General features: G+C 50.7%; 1 protein-coding gene across 2 annotated transcripts in view; it reads left to right on the top strand.

Moving 5' to 3' along the window:
- Window positions 1-14,282, top strand: part of phf24 (PHD finger protein 24) — a 73,842-nt gene that overhangs the window by 46,313 nt on the left and 13,247 nt on the right. Inside the window, exons 3-6 of one of the 2 annotated variants that reach the window (XM_068028760.1) lie at window positions 4,185-4,263; window positions 8,446-8,648; window positions 12,607-12,773; window positions 13,505-13,507. In XM_068028760.1, coding sequence (XP_067884861.1) covers window positions 4,185-4,263; window positions 8,446-8,648; window positions 12,607-12,773; window positions 13,505-13,507 — 452 coding nt within the window. The remainder of the gene's footprint in view (window positions 1-4,184; window positions 4,264-8,445; window positions 8,649-12,606; window positions 12,774-13,504; window positions 13,508-14,282) is intronic. The other variant, XM_068028759.1, reaches the window with a different exon arrangement.

Here is a 14,282-nt window from a genome sequence, read left to right on the forward strand (position 1 = left end):
GTCTGAAAAACAAATTTTAATCCCCGTATTTGCAAAGTGAGCAGTCCCATAAAAAATTAGCACAAAAATAACTAGTTTTACAGCATTTGCCATCATATGTTTTTAAGTTTTATATATATATGCAAACCTCTGCTGAGAAATCTTTATGCCATGTGGCAGTAGTTTCCTAAAGCAGAGATACTGGAGTATAAATTCATCTTGGCCATTACCAAAAAACCAGCGACATTGCTTTGGCCGCCTGCTATAGACCCCACTCAATATTCAGCTGCCGAATATTGGGCCAGGCATATAATGGGTGCTTTGCACTAACACCCAAGACATATTTCGACCAACACGACTGTCAGCTTTCTGTCGGATAATCCATTTTGTATCCACATTTCCTTTAATCCTGTGGGCTTTAATGCCTTGGGGGTTGTGCGAGTGCACTTAAAAGACGAGGGCAATTAAGGATGGGCAACAAACACTGGCCTTGCCAGCGACGCCGACATCCCATGAAAAAATAACCAAAAAAACACACAGCGAGAGAGGGATGTGAAATTAAAATTAATATTTTGAAACCAGAATAAAAGACAAGTCCTTCACCAAACAGTTTGAAAGGTGTTCAAAGCCCAGCTGTTTTTTGTCCCTTGGAGGAGGTGTGACAACACCAAGGACAATGAGCAGGTTAGCACATCCAACCACATCATTTCTTTATCTCTGACAGCTTTCTCCTGTTGTGCTGTACATGCGGAGATGTGCCTGAGCTGCCTGATTGTATTTGCCTGGCGCCCTGGCTTTCCAGAAACGTCCGATCACATCGTGGCACCGAAAGTCCGTGCATCCCAGTGCAAGTGAAGTCATCGGCGACTACAGGCACTCACTCCGCCCTTCAAGGTTCAGCTGGTCAGGTCTCCCTATTAACATAAGGCCTGTGCCTGTATCATCCGAGCCATGTCCCCACCTGACAGGCAGGCCACATAATGTAGTTGGGAGGGCGGGGGGGGCGTCTCACAGGAACAGGAGGAGACCATTCAGCCCATCGACCCTGTTCCACCATCCAGTGAAATCATAGCTGCACTGTATCTGGACTCCATCCAGTTGCCTTGGTTCCATAGCCTTTTATACTCCTTCCAGCAAAAATCTATCGATCCGATTTAAAATTCTAAATTAGCCTAGTAGCTGCAGCTTTTTCATGGAACAGAGTTCCGCATTCTACCACCTTTTACCTAAAGAAGTGTTTCCAAATATCGAAATGGTCTGACTGATTTTTTAAGGTTATCTCGTCTTGTCCTAGACCCATCCCCCCGCCCAACACTCACCAGCGGAAAAAATTCTCTTTCTCTACCTTATCAATTCCTTCCAAAATCCTAAAACCTTCATTTGAATCACACCTTAACCAGCTATTTTCTGGGAAATACAAGCCTAGTTTATGGAACTGATCCTCATAATCTAATCCCTGGAGCTGTGGTAACATTCTGATAAATCTGTGTGTACCCGTTCCAAAGTCATTGGCCGGAGTTTCTCCTGTTGGGCGGGAGCCCCATCCACTGGCTGAAAAGTCAGTGGCGAGCCCGCCTCTGCCGGGTCTGGGAAGCCAGGCCGGGAGTTTTCGCTGCCCAGGCCCTTAATTGGTCTTGGGTGGGACTTCCACCCCCTTGAGGCAGGAAGTCCCGCCTAGTGGAGCTGCCAGCCAATCAGCGGGCCTCGCAGCGCCACTGGGAGCAATGGCCACTGCTGGGACTACATCCAGCCATCGGAACCAACAAGAAGGACGGCCACGGAACTCAGGTAAGGTTTTGCTGGGGACAATCGGTTGGGGGGCGGTTAGGGGGGCAGGGGGAGTGTTGGGCTATGGGGACAGCCCTTCATGAGGGACAGGGTGCCCGATCATGAGGGCCCCCCACCAGCCCGCAAGAAGGCTGCCTGCTTTCACCCCCGCCACCAGTCTTCTCGTTTGGGGGGCGTAAAATTCCGGCCAATATATCCTTTCTAAGGTGCAATGCCCAGAACTGTACACAGAACTCCAGATGTGGTCTAACGAGGACCTTGTGGCAAAACATCCTCCCTAAAGAGAGAAAGAACTTGCATTTATATAGCGCCTTTTACAACCTCGGGATGTCCCAAACTACACTTTTCAAAGTGTAGTCACTGTTAGAATGTGGGAAATATGGCAGCCAATTTGCACAAAACAAGCTCCCATATACAGCAATGTGATAATGATGTGATTATCTATTTTTGATTGATGTTGATTGAGGGGTAACTATTGACTCGGACACTGAGGAGAACTCCGCTGCTCTTCTTCGAAATAATGACTGTGGGGTCTTTAAAAGGGCAGGTGGAGCCTCAATTTAAAATCTCATCCAAAAGACAGCACATCTGACAGTGCAGCACTCCATCAGTACTGCGCTGGGGGCATCAGCCTAGACTGGGACTTAAACCCACAACTTCTGGACTCTGAGTAGAGAGCGCTACCACTGAGCCACAGTGAACACAGATGGTTATGTACTGTGTCCTTAAAGAACCCACCTTGCTAAAAAAAAAGTTTCTGTGGCTCTGCGGGTAGCACTCTTTCCTTTGTTTCAGATAGTCGTGGGATTGAGTGCTACTGCAGGGTCTCTCATCCCCTGATGTTTCCGCCAGAGAGACCCTCCTGAAGCCCCCCTCCTCGGCTTACCTGTCAGCTGGTGGTGAGGGAGAGTCACCGAATGGTTACAGCACAGAAGGGGGCCATTCTGTCTGTTGTGTCCTTACCGGCTCTCCGCAAGAGCACCTCAACTATTCCCTTTCCCTGTAACCCTGCAAATTTTTTCTCTTCAGATTATTATCCAATTCTCTTCTGAAAGCCACGATTGATTCTGCCTCCACTACAATCCAGGCAGTGACTTCTAGATTCTAATCACTACATAAGAAAGTTTTTCCTCATGTCGCCCCTGGTTCTTTAGCCAATCACCTCATATCGGTGTCCTCTGGTTCTTGATCCTTCCTCCAATGGGAACAGTTTCTCTCTATCTACTCTGTCCAGACCCCTCATAATTTTGAACAATTCTATCAAATGTCTTCTCAACCTTCTCTAAGGAGAACAGCCCCAGCTTCTCCAGTCTATCTACGTAACTGAAGTCTTTCATCCCTAGAACCAGCCTCATAAATCTTTTTTGTACCCTCTCTAAAGCCTTCACATCCTTCCTAAAGCAGAGTATCTGGAATGTTGATGCCGAACCAATGTTTAATAAAGGTTAACCATAACCTCCTTGCTTATGTATTCCATGCCTCTAGTTATAAAGCCCAGGATCTTAATGTCTTATTAACCACTTTCTCAACCTGCCCTGCCACCTTCAATGATTTGTGCACATATATCCCCCGGTCTCTCTGCTCCTGCATCCCCTTTGGAATTGTACCCTTTATTTTATATTGCCTGTCCTCGTTCGTTCTACAAAAATGAATCACTTCACATTTCTCTGCATTAGATTTCATCGGATACTTGTCTGTCCATTCCACCAGCCTGTCTATGTCTCTTGAAGTTTATCACTATCCTCCTCACAGTTCACAGTACGGCCCAGTTTTGTTTCATGTACGAATTTTGAAATTGTGCCCAGCAAACCCAAATCTAGGTCATTAACATAGACCAAGAAAAGCAGAGGTCCCAATACCAGTCCCTGGAGGACCCCACTGTCTCCCTTCCTCCAGTCCAGAGGGGCAAGGGCTGCCTGCAATGTGCCCTCTTCATGCACACGATGGTATTTGAATGGGGCCCAGGAGTTCAAATATCTTGAGGCCTGAAACTAGTGTGTTTATCGCTGGCTTTGTCTACTCGGGGTTAACATGGTTCCCAGAGGTACAGAGATGAATTCCATCTCTGGGGCACATTAAGTACCCACATTATGGAGGGGTGGGGGATGGAGTGGCAGAGCGCGTCTGATTTTAGAGGAGGGGTTAAGGTAGTGGAGGTAAATCATTCTGAAAATGCTGTAATGGATCGAACTGAATGATCCTATGGAAGGCTGGACTAGATGGGCTGAATGGCCTCCCTCACCTTTATATATCTTTGCATTTCCTCTGTTCACTTCACCCTCCATTTGTCGTGGTTTCTGTGCAGTCGACACTCTGTGGGGTAAACTCACTGTAGGGCAAAGAGCACCCTCAATGTCAGCCACGTCCTGACACTGTGTCTGTCTCTCTCTCTCTCTCTCTCTCTCTGTCTCTTTCAGGATAATGTGAATCTCCTCCTGACTGACGAGGAAATGTTTAGCCTGAGGGAAGTGTTCCGGCAGCGCAGGATTATCCCAGGTCAGTCCACCTATTGGCCGTGCTCTCAAATCATTTCTCACTGACATCACTGAGGGGCTCTCCTCGATTCTAAGGCTGCTTTGATCTGAAATAATTTGGGAATTTGGTCATCCAATCACTTTGTATTCTGATTAAAACAAGATTAATGTTGCTAACAACACTGACTTGCATTTCATATGGCACAGTCAGCAGAGAATTACATAGAATTTACAGCACAGAAACAGGCCAGCTAGACAACTGATCTATGCTGGTGTTTATGCTCCACATGAACCTCGTCCTATCTGAATTCATCTCACCTGATCAGCATATCCTTCTATTCCTTTCTCAAGTATTTATCTATCTTTCCCTTGAATGTATCTATACTGTTCGTCTCAACTACTCCTTGTAGTAGCGAATGCCACATTCTCACCACACTCTGGGTAAAGAATTTTCTCCTGAATTGGATTTATTATTGACTATCTGACATCTGGGACCAGTAGTCCCTTGGTATTTTACAGAGAGTAGCTGAGCATATAATGAGGCTTTTGAGTATAAGCTCCACGTTGGTAGCTGCAGAATTAAATTCAAAATTTAAATAAACCTGGAACAAAAAGGTTAGTCTCAGTAATGGCGACCATGAAACTGCTAGATTGTTGTAAAAACCCATCGGGATCACCAGTGTCTTTTACAGAAGGAAATCTGCCATCCTGACCTGGTCTGGCCGACATGTGACATGATTCACTCTTAACGGCCCCTGTAATGGCCGAGCAAGTCACTCAATTGTATTCAAGAAGGCAGCTAACCTTACCAAGGGCAATTAGGGATGGGCAATAAATGCCAGTCCTGCCCCTCCCTCAGCCATGTCTCTGTGATAGCAATAATATTATAATCCCATGTTCTAATCAATGCCCTCAATTCATCTGCCTAATTAGTAAGACTCCTTGCATAAAAATAAATGTAATCCAGCCTTGCATTGTTCACTTGTGCCTTAACAGGTCTATATTTGCTCTGCCTTCCAGACTGACTTAATTTCTCTTCTATATTTGGTTCTGCATCACCCGCTACTTTACCTCCACTCTGTATCCCATCCCCCTGCTGAATTAGTTTAAACCCCTCCCAACAGCACTGGCAAACCTCCCAGCAAGGATGTTGGTCCCGTTCCGGTTCAGGTGCAACCCGTCCAACTTGTACAGGTCCCACCTTTGCCAGAAACAGACTCAGTGACCCAGGAAACTAAAGGCCTCCCTCCTGCACCATCTCCTCAGCCACGCATTCATCTGCCCTATCCTCCTATTCCTATACTCGATAGCACATGGCACCCGGGAGTAATCCAGAGATTCCAACCTCTGAGGTCCTGCTTTTTAGGTCCATGCATCCACTATCTCCAGATCTACCTCTTTCAACACTCTGGGATGTAGAGTACCAGGTCCTGGGGACTTATCAACCTCCAGCCCCATTAATTTCACTAATACAACCTTCTTACTAATACTAATTTCCTTCAATTCCTCATTCTCCCTAGTCCCTTGGATCTCTAATTCTGGGATATTTCTTGTATCTTCCTCAGTGAAGACAGACACATTTAGCTTCTCTGCCATTTCTCTATTTCCCATTATAAATTCTCCTGACTCTGCCTGTAATGGACCCACATTTGTCTCAGACAAATGTTTCCTTTTTATGTACCTATAGAAGCTTTTACAGTCTGATTTTATGTTTTTTGCTAGTTTACATCCATATTCTATTTTCCCTTTCTTTATCAGTTTCTTGGTCCTCCAATGCTGTATTCCAAAATCCTCCTAATCCTCAGGTTTACTACTATTTCTGGCAACTTTATAGGCCTTTTCCTTTAAACTTATCCAATCCTTAACTTCCTTTGTTATCCACAGACTGCCTTTACTTCTGGGGTTTTTGTGCCTTGAAGGATAGTATAGTGTAGGAATGTATAGTTGCTGTAAACTATGTAATAATTCTTTGAAGACTATGCATTGCCTATGTACTGTCATACCTTTTAATGTATTTTCCAAATCCACCTCAGCCAATTTGCCCCTCAACCCTCATAATTTCCTTCATTCAAATGTAACACCCTGGCATCAGGTTGAACCTCACTTTCAAACATAATGTAAAATTCTATCATATTACGGTCACTCATCGGTCTTTTACAACAAGATTATTAATTAGCCCTTTCACATTACATAATACTAGATCTAAAATACCCTGTTCTCTAGATGGTTCCTCAACATACTGCTTTAGAAAACCATTGCTAACACACTCCAGGGAAACTCGTCCTTCACAGCAGTAGTGCTCATTAGGTTTACCCAGTCTATGTGCAGAATGAAGTCACACATAATTACTCTGTTACCCATGCTATATACTTCTATAATCTCCATACTGCCACTACTGTTTGGTGGCCTATAAACACCTCCCTCCACCCCACCTCTCTGCCCCCCTCCGTCCCTTCCCCTCCGCCCCCTCTCTCTCCCCTTCTTTCTACACCCCCTCTCTCCACCCCCCCCTCTGCTCGCCCTCCGCCCCCTCTCCGCCGCCCCCTCTCCGCCGCCCCCTCTCCGCCGCCCCCTCTCCGCCGCCCCCTCTCCGCCGCCCCCTCTCGCCGCCCCCTCTCGCTGCCCCCTCTCTCCGCCCCCTCTCTCTGCCCCCTCTCTCTGCCCCCTCTCTCTGCCCCCTCTCTCTGCCCCCTCTCTGACCCCTCTCTCTGACCCCTCTCTCTGACCCTCTCTCCGCCCCCTCTCTCCGCCCCCTCTCTCCGCCCCCTCTCTCCGCCCCCTCTCTCCGCCCCCTCTCTCCGCCCCTTCTCTCCGCCCCTTCTCTCCGCCCCTTCTCTCCGCCCCTTCTCTCCGCCCCCTCTCTCCGCCCCCTCTCTCCGCCCCCTCTCTCCGCCCCCTCTCTCCGCCCCTTCTCTCCGCCCCGTCTCTCCGCCCCACCCGTCTCTCCGCCCCACCCGTCTCTCCGCCCCACCCGTCTCTCCGCCGCCCTCCCCACACTCTCTCCCCCTCTCCCTCTATCTCTTTGTTCCCCCTCGGTGTCTCTTTCCCTCTGCCTCTCTTTCCCCACCCCTCGCCCCCCCCGCCATCTCTTTCTTTCCACCCCACTCCCCCCACCCACGACAGTTGCAGGGAGCGGCAACACTCAGCACAGCAGCTGAAGAGCACAACTAGAAACATCATCTGGGTTTGTGGTTTGTCAGTTCTTTTTAAAAACATCACACTGACAGTTTCACAACTGACAGCTACTGACATGGGAAACACCAGTTTCTGAACTTCGGATAAATTTAGGGTTTCAGGCTTTTAAAAGAAAGTCATAAACTGCCGGAAAACCCCGAATCTGTCCGAAGTTAGGAAAGTGCTGTTCATGCTGTCAGCTGTGAAACTGACAGCGCAATTTTTTAAAAAGCGTGTCTGGAAGAAAAAGCTAATGGGAAATTTCTCATCTCTGAAATACCTCCGCAGGTGGACGGAAATATTTTGGTCAGCTGGATTCTGGCCCAAGGGCCGTATGTTGGACGACCCTGTTATCGAGAAGAGCAGCCCTTGGATATACTATAGGCAACCACAACCACTGTGTGTTATAGAGAATAGCAGCCCCATGTCTATATTGTAGAGAATATCAGCAGCTATGTAATCATAGGGAATAACAGCCCATGTCTACACTACAGGGAATAGTAGCCCCTGTGTATATCACAGCAAATAGCAGCTTCTGGGTATATTATAGGGAATCAAAGCCCCTGCGTACTATTGAAAATAGCAGCCACTATCTATATTATACAGAATGGCAGCCCCTCTGTATAACATTGAGAATAGCAGCCCTTGTGTATATTATAGAGAATAGCAGCCCCTGTGTATATGATAGAGACTAGCAGCCACTGTGTAAATTGTAGAGAATAGCAGCCCCTGTGTAAGTTGTAGAGAATAGCAGCCCCTGTGTAAGTTGTAGAGAATAGCGGCCCCTGTGTAAATTGTAGAGAACAGCGGCCCCTGTGTAAATTGTAGAGAACAGCGGCCCCTGTGTAAATTGTAGAGAACAGCGGCCCCTGTGTAAATTGTAGAGAACAGCGGCCCCTGTGTAAATTGTAGAGAACAGCGGCCCCTGTGTAAATTGCAGAGAACAGCGGCCCCTGTGTTTTACAAAGCAATAGTCTCTGCTGTATCCAGTGAGTTGCCATGCTGCTGATTTTGTTCCCTGTTTTACCAGAATCCTGCCTGACATTGGATGATTTTCTTCACTACAAGCACTTCATTCACAAGCAGATCTTTGATGAACAGATGAATGAGGAGAAGGAGGAGTTAGCCATGATGCAGTTCTCTGCTTTAGATGGTGACAAGAAGGGACAAATGGAATGGATGGATTTCCTATACCACGAGTCACTGTTGGTGCTCCAGAAGTTCCGATCGGAGGTACGCTGCTGGTTGGAATTTCATGTGTGAGAACTGCTTCCTGTCAGATTTAAAACCCCAGGGCAAGAAACATCTCTCCAAAAGCTTGTTTCGGTGTTACTTGTAAGTGGATGAGGGTCCCTTTAAATGTCGCTCAAAGTCTGAGGGGTAGGGGAAGGAGGTTCGGGGGAGGTTCAGTGGGAGTAGGGCGGCGATGCGGGGTGGGAAGGAGATGTGGAGGTAAGGAGGATATGTGGATGTGGGGAAATGTTTTGGAGGTGAGGACGGAATGTGGGGAGGGGGATTTGAGAGTGGGAGGAGATGTAGATGAAGGGATGTGAGGGGGAGGGTGGGAGGAGATGTGGGGAGGGGATGTGAGGGTGGGAGGAGATGTGGAGAGGAGGAGATATGGGGAGGGGATGTGAGGGTGGGAGGAGATGTGGAGAGGGGGAGGGTGGGAGGAGATGTGGAGAGGGGGAGGGTTTGTGAGGGTGGGAGGAGATGTGGAGGAGGGGTTGTGAGGGTGGGAGGAGATGTGAGGGAGGGGTTGTGAGGGTGGGAGGAGATGTGAGGGAGGGGTTGTGAGGGTGGGAGGAGATGTGGGGGAGGGGTTGTGAGGGTGGGAGGAGATGTGAGGGAGGGGTTGTGAGGGTGGGAGGAGATGTGGGGGAGGGGTTGTGAGGGTGGGAGTAAATGTGGGGGAGGGGATGTGAGGGTGGGAGGAGATGTGGTGAGGGGATGTGAGGGTGGGAGGGGATGTGAGGAGGGGATGTGAGGGTGGGAGGAGATGTGGGGAGGGATTGTGAGGGTGGGAGGAGATGTGAGGGTGGGAGGAGATGTGGGGAGGGGGTGGGAGGAGATGTGAGGGTGGGAGGAGATGTGGGGAGGGGGTGGGAGGAGATGTGAGGGTGGGAGGAGATGTGGGGAGGGGATGTGAGGGCGGGAGGGGATGTGAGGGTGGGAGGAGATGTGGGGGGAGGGGATGTGAGAGTGGGAGGAGATGGGGGGAGGGTATGTGAGGGTGGGAGGAGATGTGAGAGTGGGAGGAGATGGGGGAGGGGATGTGAGAGTGGGAGGAGATGGGGGGAGGGTATGTGAGGGTGGGAGGAGATGTGGGGGGAGGGGATGTGAGAGTGGGAGGAGATGGGGGGAGGGGATGTGAGGGTGGGAGGAGATGGGGGAGGGGATGTGAGGGTGGGAGGAGATGTGGGGAGGGGGTGAGGGTGGGAGGAGATGTGGGGGGAGGGGATGAGAGTGGGAGGAGATGGGGGGAGGGTATGTGAGGGTGGGAGGAGATGTGGGGGGAGGGGATAAGAGAGTGGGAGGAGATGGGGGGAGGGTATGTGAGGGTGGGAGGAGATGTGGGGAGGGGATGTGAGGGTGGGAGGAGACGTGGGGAGGGGATGTGAGGGTGGGAGTAGATGTGGGGAGGAGATGTGAGGGTGGGAGGAGATGTGGGGAGGGGATATGAGGGTGGGAGGAGATGTGGGGAGGGGGTGTGAGGGTGGGAGGAGATGTGGGGAGGGGGTGTGAGGGTGGGAGGAGATGTGGGGAGGGATTGTGAGGGTGGGAGGAGATGTGAGGGTGGGAGGAGATGTGGGGAGGGGGTGGGAGGAGATGTGAGGGTGGGAGGAGATGTGGGGAGGGGGTGGGAGGAGATGTGAGGGCGGGAGGGGATGTGAGGGTGGGAGGAGATGTGGGGGGAGGGGATGTGAGAGTGGGAGGAGATGGGGGGAGGGTATGTGAGGGTGGGAGGAGATGTGGGGGGAGGGGATGTGAGAGTGGGAGGAGATGGGGGAGGGGATGTGAGAGTGGGAGGAGATGGGGGAGGGGATGTGAGAGTGGGAGGAGATGGGGGGAGGGTATGTGAGGGTGGGAGGAGATGTGGGGGGAGGGGATGTGAGAGTGGGAGGAGATGGGGGGAGGGGATGTGAGGGTGGGAGGAGATGGGGAGAGGGGATGTGAGGGTGGGAGGAGATGTGGGGAGGGGGTGAGAGTGGGAGGAGATGGGGGGAGGGTATGTGAGGGTGGGAGGAGATGTGGGGGGAGGGGATGTGAGAGTGGGAGGAGATGGGGGGAGGGCATGTGAGGGTGGGAGGAGATGGGGGAGGGGATGTGAGGGTGGGAGGAGATGTGGGGAGGGGGTGAGGGTGGGAGGAGATGTGGGGGGAGGGGATGAGAGTGGGAGGAGATGGGGGGAGGGTATGTGAGGGTGGGAGGAGATGTGGGGGGAGGGGATGAGGGAGTGGGAGGAGTGGGGGAGGGTATGTGAGGGTGGGAGGAGATGTGGGGAGGGGATGTGAGGGTGGAGGAGAGTGAGGAGGGATGTGAGGGTGGGAGTAGATGTGGGGAGGAGATGTGAGGGTGGGAGGAGATGTGGGGAGGGGATGTGAGGGCGGGAGGAGACGTGGGGAGGGGATGTGAGGGCGGGAGGAGATGTGGGGGGAGGGGATGTGAGGGCGGGAGGAGACGTGGGGAGGGATGTGAGGGTTGGAGGAGATGTGGGGAGGGATTTTGAGGGTGGGAGGAGATGTGAGGGTGGGAGGAGATGTGAGGAGGGGATTGTGAGGTGGGAGGTGATGTGGGGAGGGGTTGTGAGGGTGGGAGGAGATGTGGGGAGGGGATGTGAGGGTGGGAGGAGATGTGGGGAGGGGATGTGAGGGTGGGAGGAGATGTGGGGAGGGGATGTGAGGGCGGGAGGAGACGTGGGGAGGGATGTGAGGGTGGGTGGAGATGTGTGGGGAGGGGATGTGAGGGTGGGGGGAGGGGATGTGAGGGTGGGAGGAGACATGGGGGGAGGGATGTGAGGGTGGGAGGAGACGTGGGGGGAGGGGATGTGAGGGCGGGAGGAGATGTGGGGGGAGGGGGTGTGAGGGCGGGAGTAGACGTGGGGAGGGGATGTGAGGGCGGGAGGAGATGTGAGGGTGGGAGGAGACGTGGGGAGGGGGTGAGGGTGGGAGGAGACGTGGGGAGGGGATGTGAGTGTGGGAGGAGATGTGGGGAGGGGATGTGAGGGTGGGAGGAGATGTGGGGAGGGGATGTGAGGGTGGGAGGGGATTGTGAGGGTGGGAGGAGATGTGGGGAGGGGATTGTGAGGGTGGGAGGAGATGTGGGGAGAGGATGTGAGGGTGGGAGGAGATGTGGGGAGGGGATTGTGAGGGTGGGAGGAGATGTGGGGAGGGATTGTGAGGGTGGGAGGAGATGTGGGGAGAGGATGTGAGGGTGGGAGGAGATGTGGGAAGGGGATTGTGAGGGTGGGAGGAGATGTGGGAGGGGATGTGAGGGTGGGAGGAGATGTGGGGAGAGGATGTGAGGGTGGAGGAGATGTGGGGAGAGGATGTGAGGGTGGGAGGAGATGTGGGGAGGGGATTGTGAGGGTGGGAGGAGATGTGGGGAGGGATTGTGAGGGTGGGAGGAGATGTGGGGAGGGGATGTGAGGGTGGGAGGAGATGTGAGGGTGGGAGGAGATGTGGGGAGAGGATGTGAGGGTGGGAGGAGATGTGGGGAGGGGATGTGAGGGTGGAGGAGATGTGAGGGTGGGAGGAGATGTGAGGGTGGGAGGAGATGTGGGGAGGGGATGTGAGGGTGGGAGGAGATGTGAGGGTGGGAGGAGATGTGGGGAGGGGATGTGAGGGTGGGAGGAGATGTGAGGGTGGGAGGAGATGTGGGGAGGGATGTGAGGGTGGGAGGAGATGTGAGGGTGGGAGGAGATGTGGGGAGGGGATGTGAGGGTGGGAGGAGGTTTGGGTTTTGGAGTTTCATTAAGTACCTATTCTTGATTTGCCTCGTTCTCTCCAAGTCTTCTTGAAACCTACTTGTTTTCCTGCACTTTGGCTTCTTTCCCTTGACATGGAGTTTCTCAATTAAAACAAAAGTTGTTTGTTTTGCGATCTTCTTCCCCGAATGTGGTGAATGTTTTCTCTGATACTTCACAGGCTTTCTTCACTGGTGTGATCTGAGCTGTTTGTTTTCGCCCCAGAATTCATTGCTGAGACTCCTGATGGCCAAGGAACACGAACGGGCCCGTAGTTGTTTCCTGAGCCTCGACCAGAACCAAGACGGTTTAATCACAGGGAGCGAGTGTAAGAAAGCCCAGAACTCCTGGTTCCGTAAAAATTCCAAGGAGTCTCAATCCTGCAACGTCAGGTGAGAATATTCCAGTTTGACTGCTTTACATGCATGGTAAAGTTCAGCTTTAACTCCATCAAAATCCTTTTCCTTATCTCCTCCCTGGTTCTTTGCCAATCTGTGCCCTCTGGTTACTGACCCTCCTGCCAGTGGAAACACTTTCTCCCTTTGTACTCTGTCAAAACCTTTCATAATTTGGAACACTTCCATTTAATTTCCTCTTAATTGTCTCTGCTCTAAGGCATTTCTTACAGCAGTGACTACACTTCAAGAGTACTTCATTGGCTGTAAAGCACTTTGAGACATCCAGTGGTGGTGAATATAAATATAGTCTCTCCATGTAACTGAAATCTATCATCTCTGATACCATTCTAGCAAATCTTCTCTGCACCCTCTCCAAGGACTTGACGTCCTTCCTAAGGTGTAGTGCCCAGAATTGGACACAATTCTCCATCTGAGACCTAACCAGGGTTTTATAATGCAATTTATAATTTAGCAATAACTTCCTTGCTTTTGGACTCTATTTGTAAAGCCAAGGATCCCTATGCTTTTTTTAAACAGCCTTCTCAATGTGTCTACAGGTATTTAAAAAGGAAAAGAGTTAGTAAAGTGAGTGTTGGTCCTCTAGACCGTGAGAATGGGGAGCTTGTAGTTGATAATAAGGAAATGGCGGATGAAATGAACAAACATTTTGCTCTGTCTTCACTATAGAGGATGCAAAAAACATTCCAGTAATAGCTGTCAATCAGCAGGTGGAAGGAAGAGAGGAACTTGGTGAAATTACAATCACCAGGGAAGCAGTACTGACCAAACTGATGGAGCTGAGGACTGACAAGTCCCCGGGTCCTGATGGACTTCATCCTAGGGTTTTAAAAGAGGTGGTGAATGAGGTAAGAGATGCGGTGGTGTTAATTTTTCAAAATTCACGAGATTCTAGAAAGGTTCCATCAGCCTGCAAATATTAACCCCTCTATTCAAGAAGGGAGTGGGGGGGGAGGGGAGTGGAGGCAGAAAACAGGCCGGTGAGCTTGACGTCTGTCGTGGGGAAGGTGTTAAAATCGATCATTAAGGAGGTTATAGCTGGGCACTTAGAAAACTCAAGGTAATCAGGAATTGTCAGCATGGTTTTGTGAAAGGGAAATCATGTTTAACCAATTTATTGGAGTTCTTTGAAGAAGTGAACGTGCTGTGGATAAAGGGGAGCCTGTTGATGTACTGTTCTTGGATTTCCAGAAGGCATTTGACAAGGTGCCACAGAAAAGGTTATTGTGCAAAGTAGGAGCTCATGGTGTAGTGGGTAACATATTAGCATGGATAGAAGATTGGCTGGCTGGCAGAAAACAGAAAGTATGCATAAATGGGTCCTTTTCTGATTGGCAGGATGTGACGAGTGGAGTCCTGCAGGGGTCTCAATTTTTTACAATTTATATCAATGACTTAGATGAGGGGAGCAATGGCACGGTAGCTAAATTTGCAGATGGCACAAAGATAGGTAGGAAAGCATGTTGTGAAGAGGACATAAGGAGG

This window comes from Heterodontus francisci, chromosome 4, assembly GCF_036365525.1.
Source record: "Heterodontus francisci isolate sHetFra1 chromosome 4, sHetFra1.hap1, whole genome shotgun sequence".
Lineage (NCBI taxonomy): Eukaryota > Metazoa > Chordata > Chondrichthyes > Heterodontiformes > Heterodontidae > Heterodontus > Heterodontus francisci.